A 21792-nucleotide genomic window follows, 5' to 3' on the forward strand; every position below is an offset into this window, starting at 1 on the left:
CATTAAAAGGTGAGGGGTGGGGATTAGGATGAATCCATGTGCCCCTGAGTGCCAAGGGCATAAAAAAATTTTGGACATAATTGGATTGGTCTGGGTTTGGGGCCCAAAATGTCTAGCGCCACCCTTGCCTGCTTCAGAGACTGAACCTGTCTCCTGCCTGATGGCCCCCAAATGATCAACTGACCTTGAGCCTCAAGCACTCCGGTGCAAAGGTTTCAAAGCCCATCCTCTGAGGAGCAGGATTAATCGATCCCATACTTTGTCTTATTTGCATTAACAGTGAATCCAATTAAGAAGGAATCCCAAGGATGGAACAGGAGGGATATGCTCCCCTCGAAAAGGATGACTGGGAAGCCAAAAGAATGATTTAATTAGGTTTTTCCTTATAAACGAATTCTTCACACACAATGTAGCCACATTTCCATGTTGCAGTGTTTGTGTTTCTTTTTATCAGGATACAAACGTTGTATAGATCATTTAAGACACAGTCTTCATGCTTCCTTTGTCCAGAATGGAGGAACACATCGAGGTGGAGCAGAAGAGAATGTGAGGGATCAGGCCAACAAGGATGCATATTGGAGATCAACCAGAAGGGAACTTTCAGGAGGAAGCTGAGTGGTTTCTGTCACTAGTTTTATATAAATGTTAAAATAACATCGACTGCCTTTCATTCAAACAAACAAATTCTGGTTTTGCAACATAACACAGATCGCTGAATAAGAAAAAAATACTATAAAGAGTCATCATGTATCAGAAAAAAATATTTTTATATATATTTTTTTCCAGAACAATTTATATTCAGAGTAACTTGCATATCCATCATCACAACCTGCAGATGAGTCTGAGAGACCCTGTGATTTCTCCTCCCCTCGGCATACTGCTTTCTCATCACTCAGATCCTCATCATCCTACTGAACCATGGAAAACCACCAATGGCTTCCGTTAGTCGGGCACAGTAATGTTTATCACGTGCATCATTTACAGAAAATAGTTTGCTGTTCTTGCTGTTAATTCCTGTGCTTATACTGCTCTTTAATGAAATGGTTTGGCCAAGGCAATCTGGTGAGTTTTGTTTCTCCTGTGTAAATGGTCTGGTAGTAATATATAAAACCAGTTCTCCCCAATAGTGAGCAGGGGCAGAGCTAAATTATGGACTATTTGGGGCTCCCTGAAGTTTGAGTTGAAAAGCATTGGTGTAAACTAAAAGGAGGATTCCACAAGCTAGATCAAGGCATCCAAAACACTTCTAAATACAAAATCTCATTGTTAATTATATAAATCAACAAAAATGTCAACCATGACAAACTGATTACAAACGCTTTACTGATTAATAATCCACTGACTGTTTCCCATCAAAAAATGTAAACATAAACTAAGGCACTGTCCATCCCCCCCCCCATACCCTGATTAGGTTCTAGAGAGAAGCTGGTGTGGTGACAGGAAATTCTGTCTCTATGCCTCACACAGCCTTGAACGTGATAAGATATTCTGGATAGGCACCCGAGTCGCAGAAGATGACGAAGATGAAAGGTTTTTGCAAGTTGTCAACAGCGCAGTCATGAAGACCGGCTTGGGTGTCGTTGGGATTCAGGGCTTTGGGCTCCTTCAGCTCAGACTCTCCCAGGCAGGGCTTCCCCGTCAGGACACGGGCCCTGTAAATGTACTTCTGGCCCTGATCGTCTGGGCTGGAGTATTCATCATAGCAAGAGTAGTAAGCTTGTTTGGCGAAGTAGGTTCCCAAGCCGTACTTTGTAGCTGTGGTAAAGGGAAATAGTTTTTTATCCCCCTACTCCTCACCCATATTCCAGTACAATACAGAAAAAGTTGCAAGCTACTGTAATTAAAGGTGCGGAAGATGTCACAAGAAACTTTGGTCACCCTACCTCAGAAAGGACATTGCTGCTTTAGTGTGAGTTCGGCAAATTGAGGAGGTACACTGAGAGCCACAGAAAAGGTCAATCCTGATGACTACTTTACTGTTGGCACTGATTCGAGGACTTAGGGCAATAAATGGAAGCTAGCTTTGTGCCTTCATCCAAAGGGCAGGGGGGGGGGGGCTTTGGGGAGCTCTTTCTAATTGTGTAGACGGGGCACAGTCCTCAGGTTTACTCAAGAGTGGAGTGAGGAAAATATGCCAGTTTTTTGAATGTTGAGTGAGTCAGGTCTCCCCTTGACTGCAGTATTTTTTATTTTTTTTTTAGAAATGTTACCATCATTGGTGAATATGCCAACGCTAAACATACCATTTCTGCCGCAGAAGCTCCTGTTGAAGCCGCAGGCATTGATCTTCTGGCAGATTTCCTTCGTGGTGCCGTGGTAGAGCATCTGCTCATTGGAGTTCTTAGGGTACTTCTTATCAATGGCCTGTTTCCGCACAGAATAGCTCTGCCACAACTCGTCATGCTGGAGTCTCTCAATCTGTAAAGAGATCGGCAAAGTGTCAAACTAGCGATTCACATTGAATTGTCACGGTTTGATTCTGTTCTACAAGAAGCTCCAGTTTATTTAGTTATCATTCACTGAAAAACAGTCTCTGTTCACTAGAATCACATCCAGCATGCAGCCCTGACCTGCCTGGGATCTCCTCCACACTCCACCTGACCTTTCACTAGACAAGCAGTTGGAAGTTGGCTAGGTTTCTCACCTGGACCACTTCAATGCGCTTCTTTTGTGTCTTTGTAAAATGTTCGCAGGATGCTATAAAGTCCTTTGAAATGTTCTGGTATTCCTGTGACGTTGCAACCAGAGGAACAATGATGTAATTTTTGCCACCCATCTTGGTCCATGTCGGAGGTGTCTGAATCACCGCTAGAGGGAGATGATTGGAACAACGGTCAACGCGTCTCTCAGAAACTCCTCACCATTCCTCAGTGACAGGCAGCAGTTCATGTTTATGCCAGAGTAACCCGAATATATTTGCTCATGTGGTGAATACATGATTCTACACAACTGTTCAAATGTGGCACATTTAAGACTTCAAAAACACAAATCATGCTGCCAGTGGTCTGTTATATTTTATGCATATATTGTATATATTATTCATGTTATAGGTACATTGTTGTTCTCACTCTTTTGCTGTTTGCTATTTATTGTTCTTTAGCATTATATGTATATGTCTGCAGGGAGGTATGCATGCAAGTATTTCATAGTACTTGTATGTGTACAAATAACACAGCTTTGGAATCCTTGTCTCCTAGCTGTAGATCTATACCTATTATCTCTGGATACACTGAAGATTGATTTGTCTACCTGTGTCTGAATCTCTCACAAGGGGTGTCCTTCTGATCTTGAAAGTTATTCCTTTGTCATTTGTCATCTGCATCTGCTCTAGATCCAGTTTGCAAGTTTTCCCTTTGTGAGTGAACAGATAAGTCTTCTCCTGCCGGATGTAGGCACACTCCAAGTTATAGCTAATATTAGACTTAATCGAAGTCCAACTTCCCCGTTTCACCTTCTCCCACAGGACTGTTTTCTTTATCCTTTCCTCCTCAAACTTCTGGTTCTCTCTCTCTTTCGCTCCCTGGAGGATGTCTTTGATCTTCAGGACAGCCATGAGAACATCGTCCTTCTTTCCTGACACTGTCAACTTGTTGACCTGGACCGTCACGCATAGATGGTGCTTGTTGCTCAGGTCAATGATAGTTTGTTTCTCCGCCTCCTGGAGGAAGCACAGGCTTTGGGCTTCCACATCCTGGGAACTGCACTCCTCTGCAAGCAGGTCCTCCAGGCACTTCTTTACCTGGGCCAGGCTGACCGCAGCTGTCCCGTATACCTCCACAGTCATGGTGGGATAAGTCACACTGGCCAACAGGCTGGTGAGATCCAGTGAAGGGTGACACTGGCTTTTCCTTGGACCAGGTTGTGATTTTACCAGATTTTTTGCTAAAGTGGACATGAAAAACACCTTAAGCTCTGCACACTACTGTGAATTATTGATCTTAGTGTACAGTCAATAAATGGTTTGTGTTATAAATCGTGCTAAAATGCCGTTTTCTACAGAATGGTCATCACTAGAATATTCCACTGGTTAAAGGGACTCCTAAGAATGGTTCATTTACAGCTAGAATTGGTTGCTGAGTCTTACCAGAGGACACCTTGCATTTCTTCATGACTTGTTCAAAGCTGGAAAACATGTTTTGTTGGAATATGACGATGTGAATAGAAGTCACACTTGGCTGGGGATTGTCCTGCAGGAAGTTCTGGATGGCATCCATCATGGCTACAGCCACCTGGTCTGCATGCAGGCTTCCTGCTCCTGAACAAGGAAAGGATACATACTCGATATGTGATTTCAAAAACATTAACAAGGCTCTGGGAGGTTTGGCAATTAAGGACACAGACTCATGAAGGTCCTTAGTTCAAATCCTTAATGTGAATCCATCACTAAAAGAATCAAAGATACTTAATGTGAATCCATCACTAAAAGTAGGCAAAGTTTTGTATACAAGTATCAGTTAAGCAATGGAGAAGAACATGATTGATTTCCATTTGCATACCAGTGCCCAGTGCTGGGAATGACACTGATTGAACTTTGATGTCGTTACAAGCCTTCAAGACTTTGCACATGGAACTTGTGATGGTTTTATCTGTGGTCTGCCCGACCATGTGGACAATGTGTTTTACTGGGAGTCTTCCTGGTTTGGTGACAACCAGTCCATCACTCGGTTGGGATCCTAGTTAAAATCATGCAAAAAGAGACAATGTGTTTACACACAAACAGGATGTGACATCACCACCCACGTAACAGGAATGCACTGGATACACACCCAAAGCTTTACATTCATCCACCACACTATTTCCTGCTGCTTTCAGGATGGCCCCAGATACACCTGCCAAGGAGAACATGGCATCAGTCACAAGCCTTTTCACAGAAGTACACAGTATGGTTACTTTAAGATAACATGCTGGCATATTTGGGTAATAACTATGACATAAAGAACACAAAATCAACATTTCCCATTAAGTTTGATAATAAATACCACTTTGCACTGCGTCCCTCAGGAATGACGGCCCACCTTGATTTTGAAACAGTTGTGACAGGGGGTGGTTCACCTGTGTTTAAGTTTAGGGATGTGTTGGTGCTGTTAACGATGGCGTCGGTGGTCTCCTTGGTGATGTCTCCACAGACTGCCTCAACGTCTATTGGTCCCATGACCACCTTAATGCTGCCTGCCAGGTAGAAACAATATGAAAGGTCATGACCTTTCATCAGACTGTTTGAGAGAAATTTCTGGAAACCTTGTTAAGCCTTACTGCTAGAGGAACCCTGATCTTCCTCTTCAGATTCAGAGCTCCAATCCTCCTCCTCCTCCTCGTCCGATTCATTCTGGTTGAAAAGAAACCAAATAATACCTATAACTTAATCAATACAACATGATTTCTTTAAAATTACCATTTGGTAAATGAAGGACAACAGGTCACTATTTGATTCAGCGATTCAATTATTTCAAGTTGTTATTATTCCCTACCGTTGATTTTGTTTTCCACAGCTGGAGTCCGTGAAGAACGTCTTTCAGGACGTCATCTTTGTCAATAACAATGTAGACCAGTTTGAGTACGGTGGAGACACGTCGTGTGAGGTGGTTCTCAAACCCTTTGAGCATGGCAGTAATTGAATCTGCTGCTTTCAGACCACCGCCTCCTGCAATTGGAGTGAATGGAAAGATCCAGAATGAATAACAAGATTCAGATAGACCACTATACTCTTCTGTTTAAATTACATGCATCAGAAATTACTCTGTTATCGCTCTGAATGGACACCAGTGACCAAGTGAAATCAGTTATCGATTAACTGGATCTGTTACTGGGATATGAACCAGTATGTGAAAAAAGTGCTTTCAGAAGCAACATCAAGAAAACATAAAATTTACAAATGCTGCAACTTACAACCACAGAATGTCAACTACTGCTCAGAAAAAAGGCACAATACTAGCAGCTGTAGCTAGTATTTATGGTGAGAGTTTTTACATAGATATCTAATGTGTTGGTTAGATATCTATGGTATCTGTCCATTACGTTAGATATAGGAGAGGGACATGCTGACCGGTTCCGACAGCAGGGAAGGAGACTGTGGTGATCTGGTTGTTCTCGCACTGTTCCAGCACCCTCTCCACCCGGGACGTCACAGCAGCACACGAGTGAGGCCCCAGCATGTGGATGATGAAGTCACACTGTAGGGCTCCACCACCAGTGATGCCGACACTGTCGTCATCCAGGGGACCTGCGTGCAGACGCAGGCAGGTGACAGTCTGAACGGCCTTCACAGTTAGATCAAAGCACTCCATGCCATATAATGCAGACTCACTGAGTTTCTTGCATTCCTCTTCCACCGACTGTCCGGCGGCCTTCAGTATAGCTCCAGAAACGCCTGAAAACGTGAGAGAGAGATAGAAACGCCCTCCAGCTAAACCCGAAGGTTACCATAGTGACGTGAAGGATGGTGCATTCAGAAGTGCCTCGTGGTTGCGTGCGCACACTGTGCTGCTCACCTCCTTTCAGGCTGACATCCTTGTTGGTGGTGTTGACGATGCCTCTCACCGTTTCCGTGACGATGTTTCCTTTCCGCACCTCCAGCCTCACCTCACGGATCTTGACTTTAGAGGTCCGTCAACGTTATTTTAGTAAGAGCGAATGCAAAAAATGTTGACATGTCAGGGGTGGAACGAGCACCTTTTATAAAAATACTCAAATCATATGAAAAACTTTTTTGCAAATGCCACAAAAGGAAGCTTACCTTCATTCGCAGGCAGCTGCTCCTCATTTGACTGAAATTCCCGACAAAACAGAAAGAAAAACAATGAATGTCCCATTAAACAACCCCAGGACACATTAGTCTAAAGCTGCAATAAACCTACAGGCAAAGGTATGCATAGCTAATTCTTCCTGATATGGAGGGTCACTAGTGTTCGAAACAAATAAGCACAAAGACCTGCTTCTTGGGCAGTGACAAATGGGTCTTCTCAACAAAATATTCATAAAGGCACTGGAAGACCCTGTCTTCTAAGGCCACTATGTAAACGAATTGGATGCAGGTTGAGGCCGTCTTTGATGAATGGTTCTCCAGTCCTTTGAGGATGGCTTCGAGAGACTCCTTTGGTCCAATATTACCTTTACCTGTGAGAAATTAACCAAATAAGAGTGCGTTGCTTTATTGGTCTGTCACATGACCTTGGTATTTAATAAAAGGATCACTCATTGGATGAGGGTGACAGGAGGCATGGTGTGGGTGTGGTTTCACCTGTCCCAATGGCTGGGATGGAAACCTTAGCGCAAGTCTTGCTTTCACACAGCTGCAGGACCTTCTCTATGGAAGCTGTGATGCCAGCTGTGGTGATTGGACCCACCATCTGGATGATGTGCTTGCAGCTCAGACTGCCCCCACTGGTCACCACCACTCCGTCCTCTTTCTGGGTACCTGACAGGGAGAGCATGTTTAAGGTGAGCACCTAAAACTGCAGTCAGAGCAACACACGTGAAGAGTGCTACTCAGTCATATTGATTACATAGGTAATCGTGTATGAAGCTGATACTTATTGTAGCATAGATTTTTAATCCTACACTGAACATCATGGGATATGAGGTATTACCTAATTTGGCACATTCATCTGTAACTGATTTCCCAGCTGCCTTCAGAATGGCCCCAGAGACGCCTTTGAAATATAAGGGAGATAAAATGTCTTAATAAATAAGGCGATAATGCTGAAGCCAATGGAAAAAGTGCACAAAGCATTTAGCAGTAAACAGCGATCCTTTGTAATAAGGAAAATGAAGCTTCCTCCCTTTGGAATTACTGTAATGAAGTGAGTAGTTGTTCCATAGCAACCGAACTCTGCACACAGAATGTCGGTGTTAAAAAGTTAATTTCAACCCCCCCCCCTCTCTTTTCTACCCCACTAGTGGACCCTCACCAGTTTGAAGATTTAGAGTGCTGTTGGTGGAATTGACGATGGCGTCCACCTTCTCTTGGGTAATATCTCCCTTTTTCAGCATCACTAGCATACTGCCGACGAGCATCCGGGATACTGGTGTCAGAGAAGTTCCAGGTTAGGAGGAAGGACAGTCCAGGTATGAACTCAAATGTTCTGCGTACACAAGACTGCTGATCGTCATGTCAAATGGTTTAAAACCATAAATAATACATCACTTACCTGCTCCTGATTTTGGTGGGACCTGTGGCGGTTGAGTGAGATTTGCTTTGTTTGATGGTCTGGTGTCCTTTCCCATGGTGGTGCCACTGTGTGCCTGTTTACCAACCTGGAATGAAAACTTCACTTAAAAACAATACACAATATTGTTTATTTTTAGGCTTTTATCATAAATTAAGCTATAAGTAAAACTTACAATTTCATTTGCCACGTTATTGAATTCCTCTACTATCTTGATATCTGGGTCGAAGATGAGTATTTTTCTCAGATCCTGAGGTGCTCCTTGGTAGGTTTCACAGAACTCCAGGATGGCCCCAATAACTGCCTTGCAGCTCTCACTAACGGGATAGCCGAAGGTGCCACAACCCAGAGCTGGCATCACCATAGAGGTGAACTTCTTTTCCTGAGCATTTGTCAGGCATTTTAGGATTGCTGACTTGAGGTGTATGAACTCAATGGTTTGACCGTTGAGCTGGTGACCACTACTCCCCCAAGCAGAAATCCCAGCATACATAAGGATCTTTGCAGATAAGTTTCCTGGTTTGGAAAGAACAACATCTCCGGCAACTAAAGAATTTCTTTCCTTAGTTAAACTCTTTAAGGCTTCTTGTATCTGAGGGCCCCCTTTCTTTAGAAGCTGCTGAGCGATGGGGTCATCAAAAGCCAAGTTACCGCTCAATGGGCAAACTAAGACATCACCTGAGTGGCAGGACACATCACCTTGAACGATGGTTAGCGTGATGCTGCTAGTTATGTTATAGCTGTAGCTTCGAGCAGAAGTTGCATGACTGGTTTCCTTAGTAGGGAAATGCAACATGCACCCAAATTCTTTGGCTTGGGCTTTGAGGGCATTCTGGTTTTTCTCCAGCACCATGAATTCCCCAGCTTTGAGAAATGTGTGCTTCTCCCTCACAATGAGGGCCAGCTGTTTTTTCACTGTCGAAATAGCTTCCTGGATCTTGTCACTAGCTGCAGTGACCTTCAGACAGAGGGAAGTCTTTGATGGCACTATTATTGCATTCAGGACTTTGATGGCAGGTACTTCCAACAAGTTCATGCAGTCATTTATAAAGTTCAGCACTTCCACGGATTCAACGGTAACGTCATCTGTTACCGGCTTTTTGTTATTTAGGTAGCCTTTCAGTTTCCTTGAAACGTCTGTCACTGCACTGCAGAATCCTGTCATTATGATCGATTTGTGAGACTGTAAAACTTTGACATTAGACACATCTTCTGTCAGATCGCCAAAGAAGTGCCTCCAGTTTTCGTCCTTAGTGACCTTCACTTGTTCAGGGGTCAGCTCCAACGCTTCCTCTTTCAAAACCGCCATTACAGTCTGTTCAGCTTTAAAAATATCTTTTTTCTCCGCAAGGATCTGGTAAGAATCCCCACGCCTCAGGATGACTGCAGAAATACCTTCCTGGGATTTCTGCTGAACAAAGTGATCATGCTCAAACTTTTTCAAGTCCAAAGATTTCAAAAACTTTGCTAGGTGAACTGAGAGATTTAATGTTTTAGTGGCCAAATTCCCTTTCTCTTTCCTGATAATCATTTCTGCTGAACTTACTGGGTCTGTGAGTCCTTTAAGGTGGATGCTCAGTTTTTCATCATCTTTTGATATTTGAACACCATCCACTTTACTGGAAACCATGTTCCAGAGAAAATCGAGCTCCTCTTTAGAATTCAGAGGGATCATCCTCACCACTGTATTTCTCTGAATTGCCAGTTCCTCACTGGTGTTCTTCACAAGGAGCCTAACAGAATCCACAACTTGATTCGCTTCATTTTTCTGCCCAACCACCAAAATTCTATGATGGGGACCCTCATAAAAGACACTGACATCAGCGGTGACCAGGCTGAGGCATGTGTCCTTGATCTTCTTCCAGATTTCATTCTCAGCGTCCAGCTTGATCGCAATATATTTCTTCAGCAGGCTCTCCACATCAGTCCTGGCTTTACTCTCCCAAACAGAGGCCACATAGTACATCAGCAGAGACTCTTGGTCCACCGTCATCTCCAGCGAAATCTTTGATTGTTCAGTTTTATTAACTGAGACTCTAGCGTGGACGTCCTGCAGTGTCTTCTCAAACTGCTCCAGGAACTTCTTGTTGTGACTCAGGTGGCTGAGCAGCACAGAGTCGTAATGTAAGGTTATTTTGCTAGGAGCGGTGGGTGGGGGTGCGGTTTCTCCAGTCAGAGCCTTCTGCAGATGGGTGTAGAACACGACCGCTTGCAGACGGACTCCACCAAGACTGTGAGCCTGTTCAGCGACACTGTGGGCCACTGTTGAAGGAGAACCAGCAAATGTTGCTATGACACTGCTTAAAATGTCTTGACATCAGAGTTATTACATAGAAATCACTACTTCTGTTTATAATTACTAGATATTTGGCAAAGACACTAAATTTAGGCTCATCTTTTCACCTTAGAACTTCAAGAAAGCTGGATATTTTTGTAGGAGCTACCCGGACTGTACTGGGATTAAAAATAAGCCCTGGACTTTTGCCCTTGCAGGCCTACCAAACATCAAATTTGCAGATGGGGAGAGGGCCAGCAAAATTCTTCGTGCTCCCCCCCTATTGGCCACCCCGGTAAATGCACGGTAAGCCAGATGACAAGTTCAGCCCTGGGAACTACTCAGTCCAACTGAACATTACAAGACTGTATGTGCAATGGCACAGATCAATTAGAAAAGTTTAGAGCCTTAAAAACAGAAAGAATATGGTCATCAAAACATACCACGCCAGTCTCTGAAGGTTACAGTCACACTCTTGGTCCTGTCGACCCAGTTCAAGGAGCTGATCTCTCCCCCTTTACTCCTCTTGCTGCTGAAGTACAACATCAACGCCTCCTCAGAGATGCTGTCCATCTTACCCTCGACCAAGACGGTGTCTGTGCGCATCATACGGGAAGCTGTGATCTCCATGTCCTCCAGCTTCTTCATGGAGCATTTCTCCAGAAAAGACTTTATGTCTAAATGAAGGATTGATATGTTAAGCAAGCGAAGATCATCTGCAACTCAGTCCTGTAGAATTCTAGTTATTCCATATTAATACGCCTTTATTTCTTTTATACAACTGTTTCTAAGATTGAAATGTAAAATACATCTCCTCCAGTCACCCCCCATCCAGAACATGTCAGGAAGCAGCCCATCTTTGGTATAGGAAACGTCCAGTATTATCCATTTTCACTTATAATTGTACAAACACCTTCCATTACTATTATTTTACATTTTATTTTTATATGCATCGTGTTTATTCTTTTAATATTCTTTTTAGAGTGTGGTTTGTGTACTGTGTACTAAATTTGTTTGCATAAGGTATACTGTCTGCACTTCGTCTTGTTTTATACTACATGTTTGTTTGTCTGCCCTTTACCTGCTTTGCTGCTGTATTCACCAGAATTCTCACTTTACTTGAAACCGACAAGCTGCTAATTCCTTAATACCAACGTTTATAAAACTGCGGAGCTCACCGATGTCCTGCTTAAAGGTGACTGCCAAGCTGCCCGGTTCACTGAGGGTCTCCCACGAGTGCTCCGCCCCCTTGCTGCAGCTCTTGATGTAGACGGAAATGACGCGGTGCTTGCAGCTGCCGGCGAATCCACTCAGGATGAACCTACGTGGATCCAGCTTCTCCAGCTCGGCCCTCTCATCGTAAAGTACCACACTGAAGGAGCATGGTCCGATCGTGTGCTCCTCTTTACCCAGAACCTTCTCTGTGTCTGAGAAGGAAAGGTGGATGAGCGATGCACTGGCTGAGGTGTCAGAAAGGGGGCAGTGGTTCTCAGGCTTGGTCACACATGTGACTTTTGAGAGCATTCAGAACAATCCATTACGTTTCCTGAGTGTCGTCATCAGCCCACAACCAGCACAATCCATCGCAGATTCTCCCGATTGTCCCAATTAACCACTCCAGCATTTTTCTGAGGCCTTCCTCAGCAGCAACAGCCCCTCCCCATATCTGGGGTCACAAAATTCCCTGCCCCCAGGGATTCTGGGGCCACAAGAAGCCCTTCCCCCATGGGTCCTGGGGTTACAAGGAGCCCCACCCTTGGGGGTTCTGTGGTCACACCAAGACCCCAATTCACCAACCATATAGCATATAAAGTGTTTTCTGGAAAAAAACATTAAAAACACTGACTGAAAGCTAAACCACACTTGACATTCAGGACAGTTTGAGGGTTATTGTTATCGCAGCAGGGCTCTGCATTGAAAGCATGACAGGAATTTAGTCCACAGCTTATTCTGCTCTTTAATGTGCCAACACCAAATTTTCTCTCTTGCTTAGCAATGTGCATGCACTCAATATATTAATTAATGATAGGTATGCCACTTACCTGACTGGTTTGACAGCCTGAGAATCCAACCATTTTCCCCATGTTGTTTTATACTGACATCATCAGAGAACTGCTCAAAGTACAATGTTAGCAAATCGTCGTCGATGGACTGAGTGCTTCTCACTAGCAGCGTGACCATGCCGCTGTCACCCTGCTGTGAGGCTGAAACATACGCGTTGCGATGAGACAGGCAAACATTTAAAAGTGGACACCACATAGCACATACAAACTGCATGCATAAATACAGGATAAAAGCTTTTTGTGCAAAAAAAAAAAAAAAAAGGCTTTAAAAGGTGATACAGATTATCATCACTAGGGGTCATAATTTCTCAGTTTCAAAACCATGAATTCTAATTTTTACCAACGAGGCCATCTTCACCTCACCGGATAAAGTGATTTCAGGACGGATGTGTAAATTCCGCTACCGTTACAATCATACTTACATTTTTGATCAACGTTGACTTGCTCCTAAAAAAGTAAACATATTATTGTATAATGCAATGCTTCTTATTCCAAATTCACAAATCTGCGACTTCTCTGTAGCAAAATATGTATTACCTGCTTTACAAGCGCTTCTCTACAATGCTCCTGTTTCTCCTTAATCAAGCTGGGTGAAGGTGTACATGATTCTTTCTCAATACCTGTGTTCACCTTCTCCCCATGCGGTTTCACAATAAGATCCACCTTTCCCAGGCCCTTAAAATCAACCTTGTGGATTTTCTTTTCTAGGACCTTGCTGGCGTCTAAGAAAAAGGAAGCAAATGTCGAATTATTGTATTTGTCGTCTTGGTCAAAGGAACTTCTTAGAATCACATTTTCATTTTCACTTCCATAGTTAGTGACGAATACTACGTATGTTGTCGCAGCAGTACTCAAAATCTCAAAATCAAATTCTGCTGGACGTCTTAAGTACACGTTATATTAATTAAATTTATTCCTGTGTAGGATCGTATTACCTTCGTCGATAGCGTAAACCAGCAGTGCCTTTTTCCTGTCATTAGGGTGCTCCTGAATTTCTAAAACTTCTCCTCCAGATTTCCTTCTGTTTTTGAAGTAGAGCTCAATTTTTGCTTTCAGCGAGGCTGCTTGGTCAGGCAGACCCTCCAGGACCAGCACCTTCCCGTCCATGTCAGCAATCCCCCCAATAAGTAGGTGCTCAGTCTGATAGATGTAGATACTCTATGAGCTCACATGACCAGGCACCCCAAGTGAAAGCGAAAGTCACTGTGACATAAATAAAATGTCAAGGAAAGAAACGAGGAAGGAGTGGTTGTTTTGAGTAAACGCTCCACAACTTGAAAAGTGCGTTTTCGGCCGGGGTGTTCTTGTGACTGCATTTTCTAAGTTCCAGGTTTTCTGGCAGTAGTTTGCTAGTGATCAGATAAACTTTCCTTAATATTGCGTTTTGTTTAGAATCTGCTTTATAGGGAATTAGAACTATTATTCATCGATTTCATTATTCATTGTTTTATTTCGTGCGCACGCGCCACTCTTGCTTTCGTTTTTGTGCGATCGGTGCGGTTTAGAGGAAGCAGTTGTAAATTTCTTAGTAAGTTTTACGTTTTGTTCTCTAAACAATTTGCAGTACAGCGTGATTGTCCATTTTAAAGTTAGTTTTGGAAATACTGTGAGTGTCGTACTCGTGTAGGCCGGCGTCGGTCAAAGGAATAAAACATTGGGTTTAGTGATTATCGCTGCGTTCCTATTTATGGTGTATTTGTTTTTAAGCAGGTTTCAGTTGAGGTGGCTTACTCTAAAGAGTCGGGCCCGACGACATAAATAATGAATATTGTATTTGTACTAGCGGGCCAATTTCAGTGTACCAGATTACGTGAGGTTCTTTACAACTCTGGTTTAAAAAAATCCTTGCCCATAGATATAATGGTACAAAAAAACTGAGTACCTTCAGCAGTACATACTTACCTTTGTTTTTTTGATCTTTTTCTCTACTGCAGCTTTGTACTAAAGACTTGTTGAGATAAAACATGGATGTGACAGCTGCCTTAAAAGACCTGGAACTTTGGAAGGTAAGGAAAAGAATGTTAGTTGTCAGTCTTTATCCTGTGTTCACTTTTTTTTTTTTTTTTGCTTTTATCCGCAAGAAATATGATATGATTTATTTTTCTTTTTAAATGTCTTTTCTTGTCGCCTTACTTAGGCCAAGGTTAAGGAAGCAGAAAATGAAAAATCCAAACGGATGCTGGAGAAACTGGACTGTGAAGAGCAAAAGAAAAAATTCCAGAAAGAAACAGCACACGTGCTTTCAGTGCAAAAGGAGAAGGAGGCTGAGCATTTGAGGATGAAAGAAAAACTCGAGGTGATCCTCCTGTTTCCATAATATATTTTAAAAATGAAATTCTTTTTCGTGCTCCTTTTCCAGTTGCAAATAATTTTGGAATCTGTATGATGGGTTGGCGCCCTGTCCTGGGTTATTCTCTGCCTTGCACCCGTAGCTTTGGGGAAAACCCCCAGACCCCCACAACCCTATATAATGGGAGAAAATTGATGCACTCCTAGATTTTGTACCTCATGACCATTGACTATGTGGCTCTTGGTTCACAGACCCTTAACTCCGATGCTGAGAAGCGCAACAGAGCTCTGAGGGAACGCATAAAAGCGCATGAAGATGCGCTGAAAGTGAAACAAGAAGAATACAGTTTGCTTCAGCAACAATCAAAGGTACAAGAGATCTCAAGTAAAGTCCAGTGGGCTTTATTACCATACCATCCCTATACATGTATAAATTGGTACAGGGATACAGGACCACAGTTTCCCATACAGACAGCAAGCCATAATAATAATAATAATGATAATAATAAGGCGAGCTTTACTGTCCTACCATCCATAAACAGGTGCACAATGGCACGAAATAGTGTGTCTGCCGAACGACAGTGTAACATACAGACAAGCAAGTCACAATAATAATAATAATAATAATAATAATAATAATAATAATAATAAAAAGTGGGCTTTATTCTCCTATCATCCTTATATATAGGTAGATAGTGCCCCCCCCCCCCCGTGTGACATAATGGATGAGTGACAAGAGGAGGGTATCTTAGTACTTACAGAGTAACATGCAGAACAGTGCAAAACAAGGGGGCTGGACTCAAGAGTTTATATTTGTTGTGTAATGTGCATGTAAACAATAATTAATACAGAAGCAGCATAAAGATGATATAAATATAGTTATTAACTAACAGACAATAAATAGATAAGTTAAAGTGACCAGTGCCAGTCTGGAGGGGGGCAGGGGTGGTGAGTATTCTCAGGAACGGACAGGGGGTAGGGTGGCATTTAGTATCCTGAGAGCTTGATGGCTGTGCGTTTCTGCTCAGGAGACATTGGCAAAGTGTTTGCTTTTACCCTCAGGTTAAGACTGACATCCCAGAGAAGAAGGTGAAGTTTGCACATGTGATAACAGAGGAGAAAGAGGCAGAAGAGCATGATTATGAGACCACTGAGGGTCAATTTACCATCTCCCAGAAACCCAGTCTTCTCCTGAGGGGTGGGCAAGCCCTTATTACCTTCGAAGAAGATAAAGGTATACAACCAAGACTTTTCTGATTGGCTAAAGCTGATTCAGTTTGAGTTGCCATATATATTAAAACTGGTGTCTTTGACTGGCCTGGTATCTAAGGTGCATTGTTTTTGTATTAGCTACATGCTATACCTTTCAGAATAATGTAAATGCTCCATAACATAGCGGCCATTTCCAACTGCTTCATGTCACAGCAGAAACAGAAATGACTGACTCTTTGCTCATTGTGATCACCACGACCTCTTTCCAGTGGCAGAAAAAATACTCATGTTGCCAAAGTGTTGTGTCCCTGTGGATAATAACAAAATGGATGTGAAGCCTGTTTCTGTGACCTTGGAGCCATCTGTGAAGTTCCAGGTTGGGAAACACTTTACGTTTTTACTAAAGGGCTGCGTTTACATCCCTCGGGTTGTCTGCTTGTAGCTGTTGTCTGAAGAAACTCCAGTATTTTCATAGTTTTTAGTGCAGTAATACCACAATCCACACTTCAAAAAATTCAGGATCTTTTTTCTAGTGCCTCAAAGTATTTCAATTGTCGTGCTCTCGCTGTTTGCCCTCAGTCACCTAAATTTCATTACTAATTGTAATATTTGTATTTTTGCATGTGTGGGCTGGTCATTAACATTTCTAAGCCTCTTTAACTTCAGATTCACTTCAGCATCTCAAACAGAAAGATCAGGTTCTCTGATGTGCCTCCTGTCCTGGATGAGGATCGCATGAGAGACCGTCTGGAGCTAAGCTTCTCTAAGCCCAGTCTAGGAGGAGGGGAGGTGGAAGAGCTGACCTATGATATGACAAGAGGCGCCGGCCATGTCACCTTCCTCAATACTGGAGGTTCAACCTGTATAGTCACAATACATCTTTTCTATGTGTAGATAGACATATTCCCATTCTTACTGACAGATAGTTTAATCTGCAGATTTGTTTTAGCATGATTCCTGAGAGTTGTTAGATTAAATGGATGTTTTATTACATTAGTGAACATTTAGAAAATAATGGTTATTGAAGTGTCCACCTTCTATAATTTCAGTTGCTGAAAGTCTGTATCTGAAGAAGAAATACCCCATAAATGTGGGTGAAAAAATTGATGCATGTATCCAGCCATATTTTGATTACCAGTTGAAACAGTTCCAGGTAAAAGCCAGCAGAGAATGTTACTGTATATATGTCTCTTTGGTCTTATTTGACATGCAGATTGCATGAGAGGGCTCAGACTAGTTTGAATGTGAAAGATGTCAATGCTCATCTCTGGTTGCAGACATTCTGTGGAGTGCCCAAGCGAACGGTGCTCTTGGAAGACATCAAGGGTTTTCTGGATGAGGAAGACATGCAGGATCATCTGGAGATCTACTTCCAGAAGCCCAGCAACTGTGGGGGCGAGGTGGACGCCATCAAGTACACCTCCAAAGGAGGAGTGACGGCCTACTTCAGTGACGACGTGCCTAAACCTGAGGCGTGATCTGCAGGAGACACTTTGGTTGTGCTGTAGTATTCGAAGAGAACATTCTGTCTCCTACCTTCACTGGGGAAGCTGCTTTTCATGTTATCAATCATGCTATCAGTTTAAAGATCTTAATAAGGTGGTGGTCTTTTAAGTTGCACTCAAATAAAATCATATTGTCTTCCAGAGAATGGATTATTACGTGTGATTTCTATGATCACAAGACTTTGATAAATACTGTTTATATTTTATCAGCCTAAAGAAACAATTCCATGTTACTATTTTCTGTAATATATTACAACAACAATGTCCTTGAGCATATGTTATGTGGAAAGTCTGTGCAATTTATAGACTTACAATGCTGGTAAGTGTACAGTGCCTAGGGCAATGCAATCTCACTGGGAAAATTGCACTAGATGATGGGGAAAATACAAGGTTATTGTCTGTAACTTTGATAAATTAGCTGTATCAAAAATGCTGTCCTAGGTCTTTCATGTTTGAACTGGCAAACTTAATAACTGAAGCCTTGTGAAATTTTGTTAGTTATTTAGTGACTGCAAAAAATGATTATATAAAGACATCATTTATGGATATTGTTGCAATTCAATCTTTTAATGTTTATCAAAATCAAATAAAACTATAAAATCATCCTTTGCTACTGTATCGTGTCAATTATACGACTAGCCTGCTCCTGGGTTTGTTCTGTTATGGAATCAACAGAAACAACTACCCTTGTTACGTCAAAGGTTCCATGCAGGGCCTTGAGTATTAAAACGAAAGTGAAACTATGAATGTCTAGACATTATTGGTTGTGTTATTATTTCAAACTCGCTTTTTGTAGATATGTTTTTTGACGACTTTCAAGTTTTATTTCAAATAGGTATAATTAAGCTTGTTCAAACTTTTGATAAGAGTTGCGTTTATCTCGGCTTGCGCGTTGGCCAATAGTGAAAATCACATTGTATGATGGAACTCGTAGTTCTCTTGAGGCGTCTTTGCACCTTGTAATAGCAGACGAAACCAAATATAACTACAGTACCCATGTAACATCGCGCTTAGAGCTGCGTTCCTAGTTCCGTATCACTACCACCACCGCGGCGGCTACATCTTGGTCAGGTAGTTAACTTAAAAAAAAAAATCCAAAGAAAAAGGGGGTAGAAAAGAAAATTGAATAATGAAATTATTTAGACTGGTTTATATTGCCTTGTAGCGAAACTAAACCTATATAAGTCTAGGTATATTTGTAGTCTAAACATAATCGGAAAATAAATTACGAGCTATGGGAATAAGTAAAATATTATTAGTTTTATGTTGTTACATTTACGTATGCAAATTAATAAAATTGTAATTTTCCTTCTATTTGTGTTACGCAACGTTGTGAATAGGTTGTTTTTAACGGTTTCCTAAAGTGTATTTCAACGCAAGCTGGTGTGCGTGATCATTTCAGGAGATGAACTCTTCAGAACAGCGCCGCACCGTAGTCGTCTCCGGCGTCCCGGACGCGTTGCCCCCCAGCAGGATGGCAGACAAGCTGGTCATTCACTTCCAGCGCTCCAAGAATCTCGGGGGTGACGTGCAGCATGTCCAGTATCCCACCAATATTAAGGGTGTCGCGTTTGTTACATTTGACGGAATTCAAGGTATTTTAAACTCGGGAAAGATAAAGAGTTTTATCCTGCCACTGTGGTACTGTTTTCCTGTTCAAGTGTTATAGTCTCTGGCTTGCAGCCAGAAATGCTGTGTTCCCATTGATTTAAACTGTACAATTATACAGGTTTTTAGGGCTCCTGTCACTCAGGGGCCCTTGAAATTTTCTTAACCCCCCCCCCCCCAATTACTGCTTCCCTGCCTGTTCATATGACAGATGCTGAGAATGTCTTGAAGACAGATCATGTATTGAAAGACAAGGAGTTTCCTGATGCATATCCAGTCACTGTGTTCAGGTTCAGTGAGGGTGTAAGTACCTTGAGTGTACACGCTCATAACAAACAACATATCTCTATGGGACACCTGTTAATTAGAAGCCGTGGCTGTGTGTTTTTCCCCTAATTCCATAGGTATTCTTGTTTCTCCGTGCTGAAGTTGACCTCTCAATGTTTGGTGACCCATATGGACTAATCCAGCACCTAAAGAAAAATCACAGATCGGTGAGATTCTCCTTACTGCCATTCAAGACAACAGCCGTAGTTGAAGGACCCTTCAAGGCAATGAAGGTGCTGAGGGAAGACCTCAGAACACGAATGCAGAGCACGGGGTACTGGAGCGGAGAGTCAGGTGCAGGGAGATGCTTGGTTTCAGTGGTGGGTGGACTTCAGGAAGAGTCCACTTGGGTGGACACAAACGTCTTCAAGTATATCCGGAATTTTCAGCGTCGAAAATTGGATCAGTGTTTTCAGAAGTATGCAGTGGAGATTAAGATCCAAGAACAAGGTGACCTCACCCAGATTGTATTGAGTGGGGCTGATCACTCATTCATAATGAGCGCCAGGTCAGACCTGGAGCTGCTGGTGGCCACCTTGATGTCCGACTTAAGAACACAGAAGATAGACTATAGCAGCTTGGACAGACGCCAGAGGGAAAGGCTGTTGGGCTTTTGCAAGGATGCCAACCTGCAGCACCCCGATGTTCTGTTTGTGCCCCTGAAGACGTGCATCGAGGTGATCGGTCCCTCTGCATCCAGCTACGATTTCTGTAAGGAGGTGGAGGGCATGATGTGCGACGCCAAAAAGCAGCCCTTCTAGAACGCAGATCTCTCATATTGAGTTCTGGTGACTTGCAGCAAGAAGCTGGAAAGCAGACACAGAACTTTGGGAAATAAGGTTTTGTGCCTGTAATGTGTGTTCCTGATTTTGTAGTGGTGGTGTGTGAATTTTCATTGAAAGATCAGGATGCTTATTTTTAAACACTATATTAGTTGTTCTGGAAAACGGTCTGCATGTTTATAGCTATAGTTTAGATGTGGGAGTATTTATTGATGTCTAACTAAAACTAGCACATGAAATTATACTGAAACGTTTGTTTGTAGTAAACTGTTGTATGTTGTAGTGGTGGAAGGCCTTAATTCTTTTATCTTCAATCTTTTTTGATAGTAAATTGATATTAATATCTCTGTCTGAATGGCATCTTCACTTGGAAACAAGTTGGTGTTAAGGTATTTGCAGATTTTTTGCTGTTATGTTATTTAACTCTGATAATAGGGAATTGACACTGGAGGGCGCCATAACAACGGAAACATGAGCGCTTAGGCACCGTCAGCTTAAGCATTGGTAACTGGTAGAGATACAAAATGAAAGTGTGTGAAGATAAACGGCATCTGAGCAGTTTGTACCATCATAAAACTTTACAATTCGAGAATTTAAAAAGAAGTTATGGATGAATTAAGTTTATGATACAGAAACTTTTTATTACACTAAGTTTAGGGTAAGTTACATTGCCTATGTGTTCATTGTTAATGACAACCATAAAAGACCTATATAAAGTAATTTTAATTAAATAACATAGATTGTCTTATGTTTTGTGCTATAGTGGGTAAACGTATGAAAAATGATTTACAAACTTTGGTCCAGGTTATGGGGGCGGCATGGTGGTGCAGTGGTTAGCACTGTTGCCTCACACCTCTGGGACCCAGGTTCGATTCTCCGCCTGGGTCACATGTGTGTGGAGTTTGCATGTTCTCCCCATGTCGTCGTGGGGTTTCCTCCGGGTACTCCGGTTTCCCCCCACAGTCCAAAAACATGCTGAGGCTAATTGGAGTCGCTAAATTGTCCATAGGTGTGTATGTGTGAGTGAATGGTGTGTGAGTGTGCCCTGCGATGGGCTGGCCCCCCATCCTGGGTTGTTCCCAGCCTCGTGCCCATTGCTTCCGGGATAGGCTCCGGACCCCCCGCGACCCAATAGGATAAGCGGTTTGGAAAATGGATGGATGGATGGATGGGTCCAGGTTATTTCCTGCCTGTTAACACAGTAGGGTTGGGCCAATTGAATCCCTATTTAAACAAACTGTTGTATATTAGGGAGGAAGTCCGAAATCAGTCAGAGCCGAACAAACTATCACTGTCTGCTGTATGGGGGCTTTGGGGCTGCGCCCCCCCCCCTCCCCTCCCAGATGAGCTACTGAGGTTGAGATGAGTTCTGTTTGTAACACCCCAGTGTCTGTGCTAGACCAAACTTGATCCACAGGTCATATATGATAACAACATATCTCTTTCAAGTAATCACCCCCCCACAGCGATGTCAAACTGTCTGAAGTGTTTGCCTGTTGAGCTGACCCTGGACCGTAAATCAGTTCTAATTCATCCCATTTTCCATGAAGACCTAGCCATACATCT

The 21792-nt window shown here is 42.6% G+C and overlaps 3 protein-coding genes across 6 annotated transcripts; 2 read left to right on the forward strand and 1 right to left on the reverse strand.

The window, feature by feature from the left end:
* Nucleotides 1-748: 748 nt before the first annotated feature.
* On the reverse strand, nucleotides 749-13610 carry parp14rs3 (poly(ADP-ribose) polymerase family member 14-related sequence 3). The gene is made up of 26 exons (XM_049007227.1): nucleotides 13439-13610; nucleotides 13041-13225; nucleotides 12926-12950; nucleotides 12483-12644; nucleotides 11619-11867; nucleotides 10884-11117; nucleotides 8341-10427; nucleotides 8148-8253; nucleotides 7908-8021; nucleotides 7587-7649; nucleotides 7238-7414; nucleotides 6929-7113; nucleotides 6734-6764; nucleotides 6489-6593; nucleotides 6305-6367; nucleotides 6044-6220; nucleotides 5469-5641; nucleotides 5254-5326; nucleotides 5053-5169; nucleotides 4767-4829; nucleotides 4497-4673; nucleotides 4085-4255; nucleotides 3250-3882; nucleotides 2645-2808; nucleotides 2244-2418; nucleotides 749-1755 (listed from the first exon to the last, which is right to left on the reverse strand). Exons 1-26 carry the CDS (start codon nucleotides 13608-13610, stop codon nucleotides 1460-1462), a joined length of 6177 nt encoding a protein of 2058 aa, XP_048863184.1. The 3' UTR covers nucleotides 749-1459.
* nmi (N-myc (and STAT) interactor) lies at nucleotides 13496-18112 on the forward strand. 4 transcript variants are annotated; one of them, XM_049007268.1, is made up of 9 exons: nucleotides 13496-13630; nucleotides 14438-14509; nucleotides 14641-14799; nucleotides 15045-15161; nucleotides 15855-16026; nucleotides 16274-16380; nucleotides 16671-16857; nucleotides 17054-17157; nucleotides 17282-18112. In XM_049007268.1, exons 2-9 carry the CDS (start codon nucleotides 14468-14470, stop codon nucleotides 17480-17482), a joined length of 1089 nt encoding a protein of 362 aa, XP_048863225.1. In that variant the 5' UTR covers nucleotides 13496-13630; nucleotides 14438-14467; the 3' UTR covers nucleotides 17483-18112. The 4 variants fall into 4 exon arrangements, with proteins under 4 accessions (XP_048863225.1, XP_048863207.1, XP_048863198.1 ...); XM_049007250.1 differs by lacking the exon at nucleotides 13496-13630 and adding an exon at nucleotides 13655-13784; XM_049007241.1 differs by lacking the exon at nucleotides 13496-13630 and adding an exon at nucleotides 13791-14031.
* Nucleotides 18113-18506: 394 nt separating this feature from the next.
* Nucleotides 18507-20962, forward strand: si:dkey-154b15.1 (RNA-binding protein 43). Its single transcript, XM_049028865.1, has 4 exons — nucleotides 18507-18580; nucleotides 18912-19104; nucleotides 19329-19420; nucleotides 19522-20962. Exons 2-4 carry the CDS (start codon nucleotides 18915-18917, stop codon nucleotides 20203-20205), a joined length of 966 nt encoding a protein of 321 aa, XP_048884822.1. The 5' UTR covers nucleotides 18507-18580; nucleotides 18912-18914; the 3' UTR covers nucleotides 20206-20962.
* Nucleotides 20963-21792: the final 830 nt, after the last annotated feature.

The sequence above is a fragment of the Brienomyrus brachyistius genome, chromosome 1 (genome assembly GCF_023856365.1).
Source record: "Brienomyrus brachyistius isolate T26 chromosome 1, BBRACH_0.4, whole genome shotgun sequence".
NCBI lineage: Eukaryota > Metazoa > Chordata > Actinopteri > Osteoglossiformes > Mormyridae > Brienomyrus > Brienomyrus brachyistius.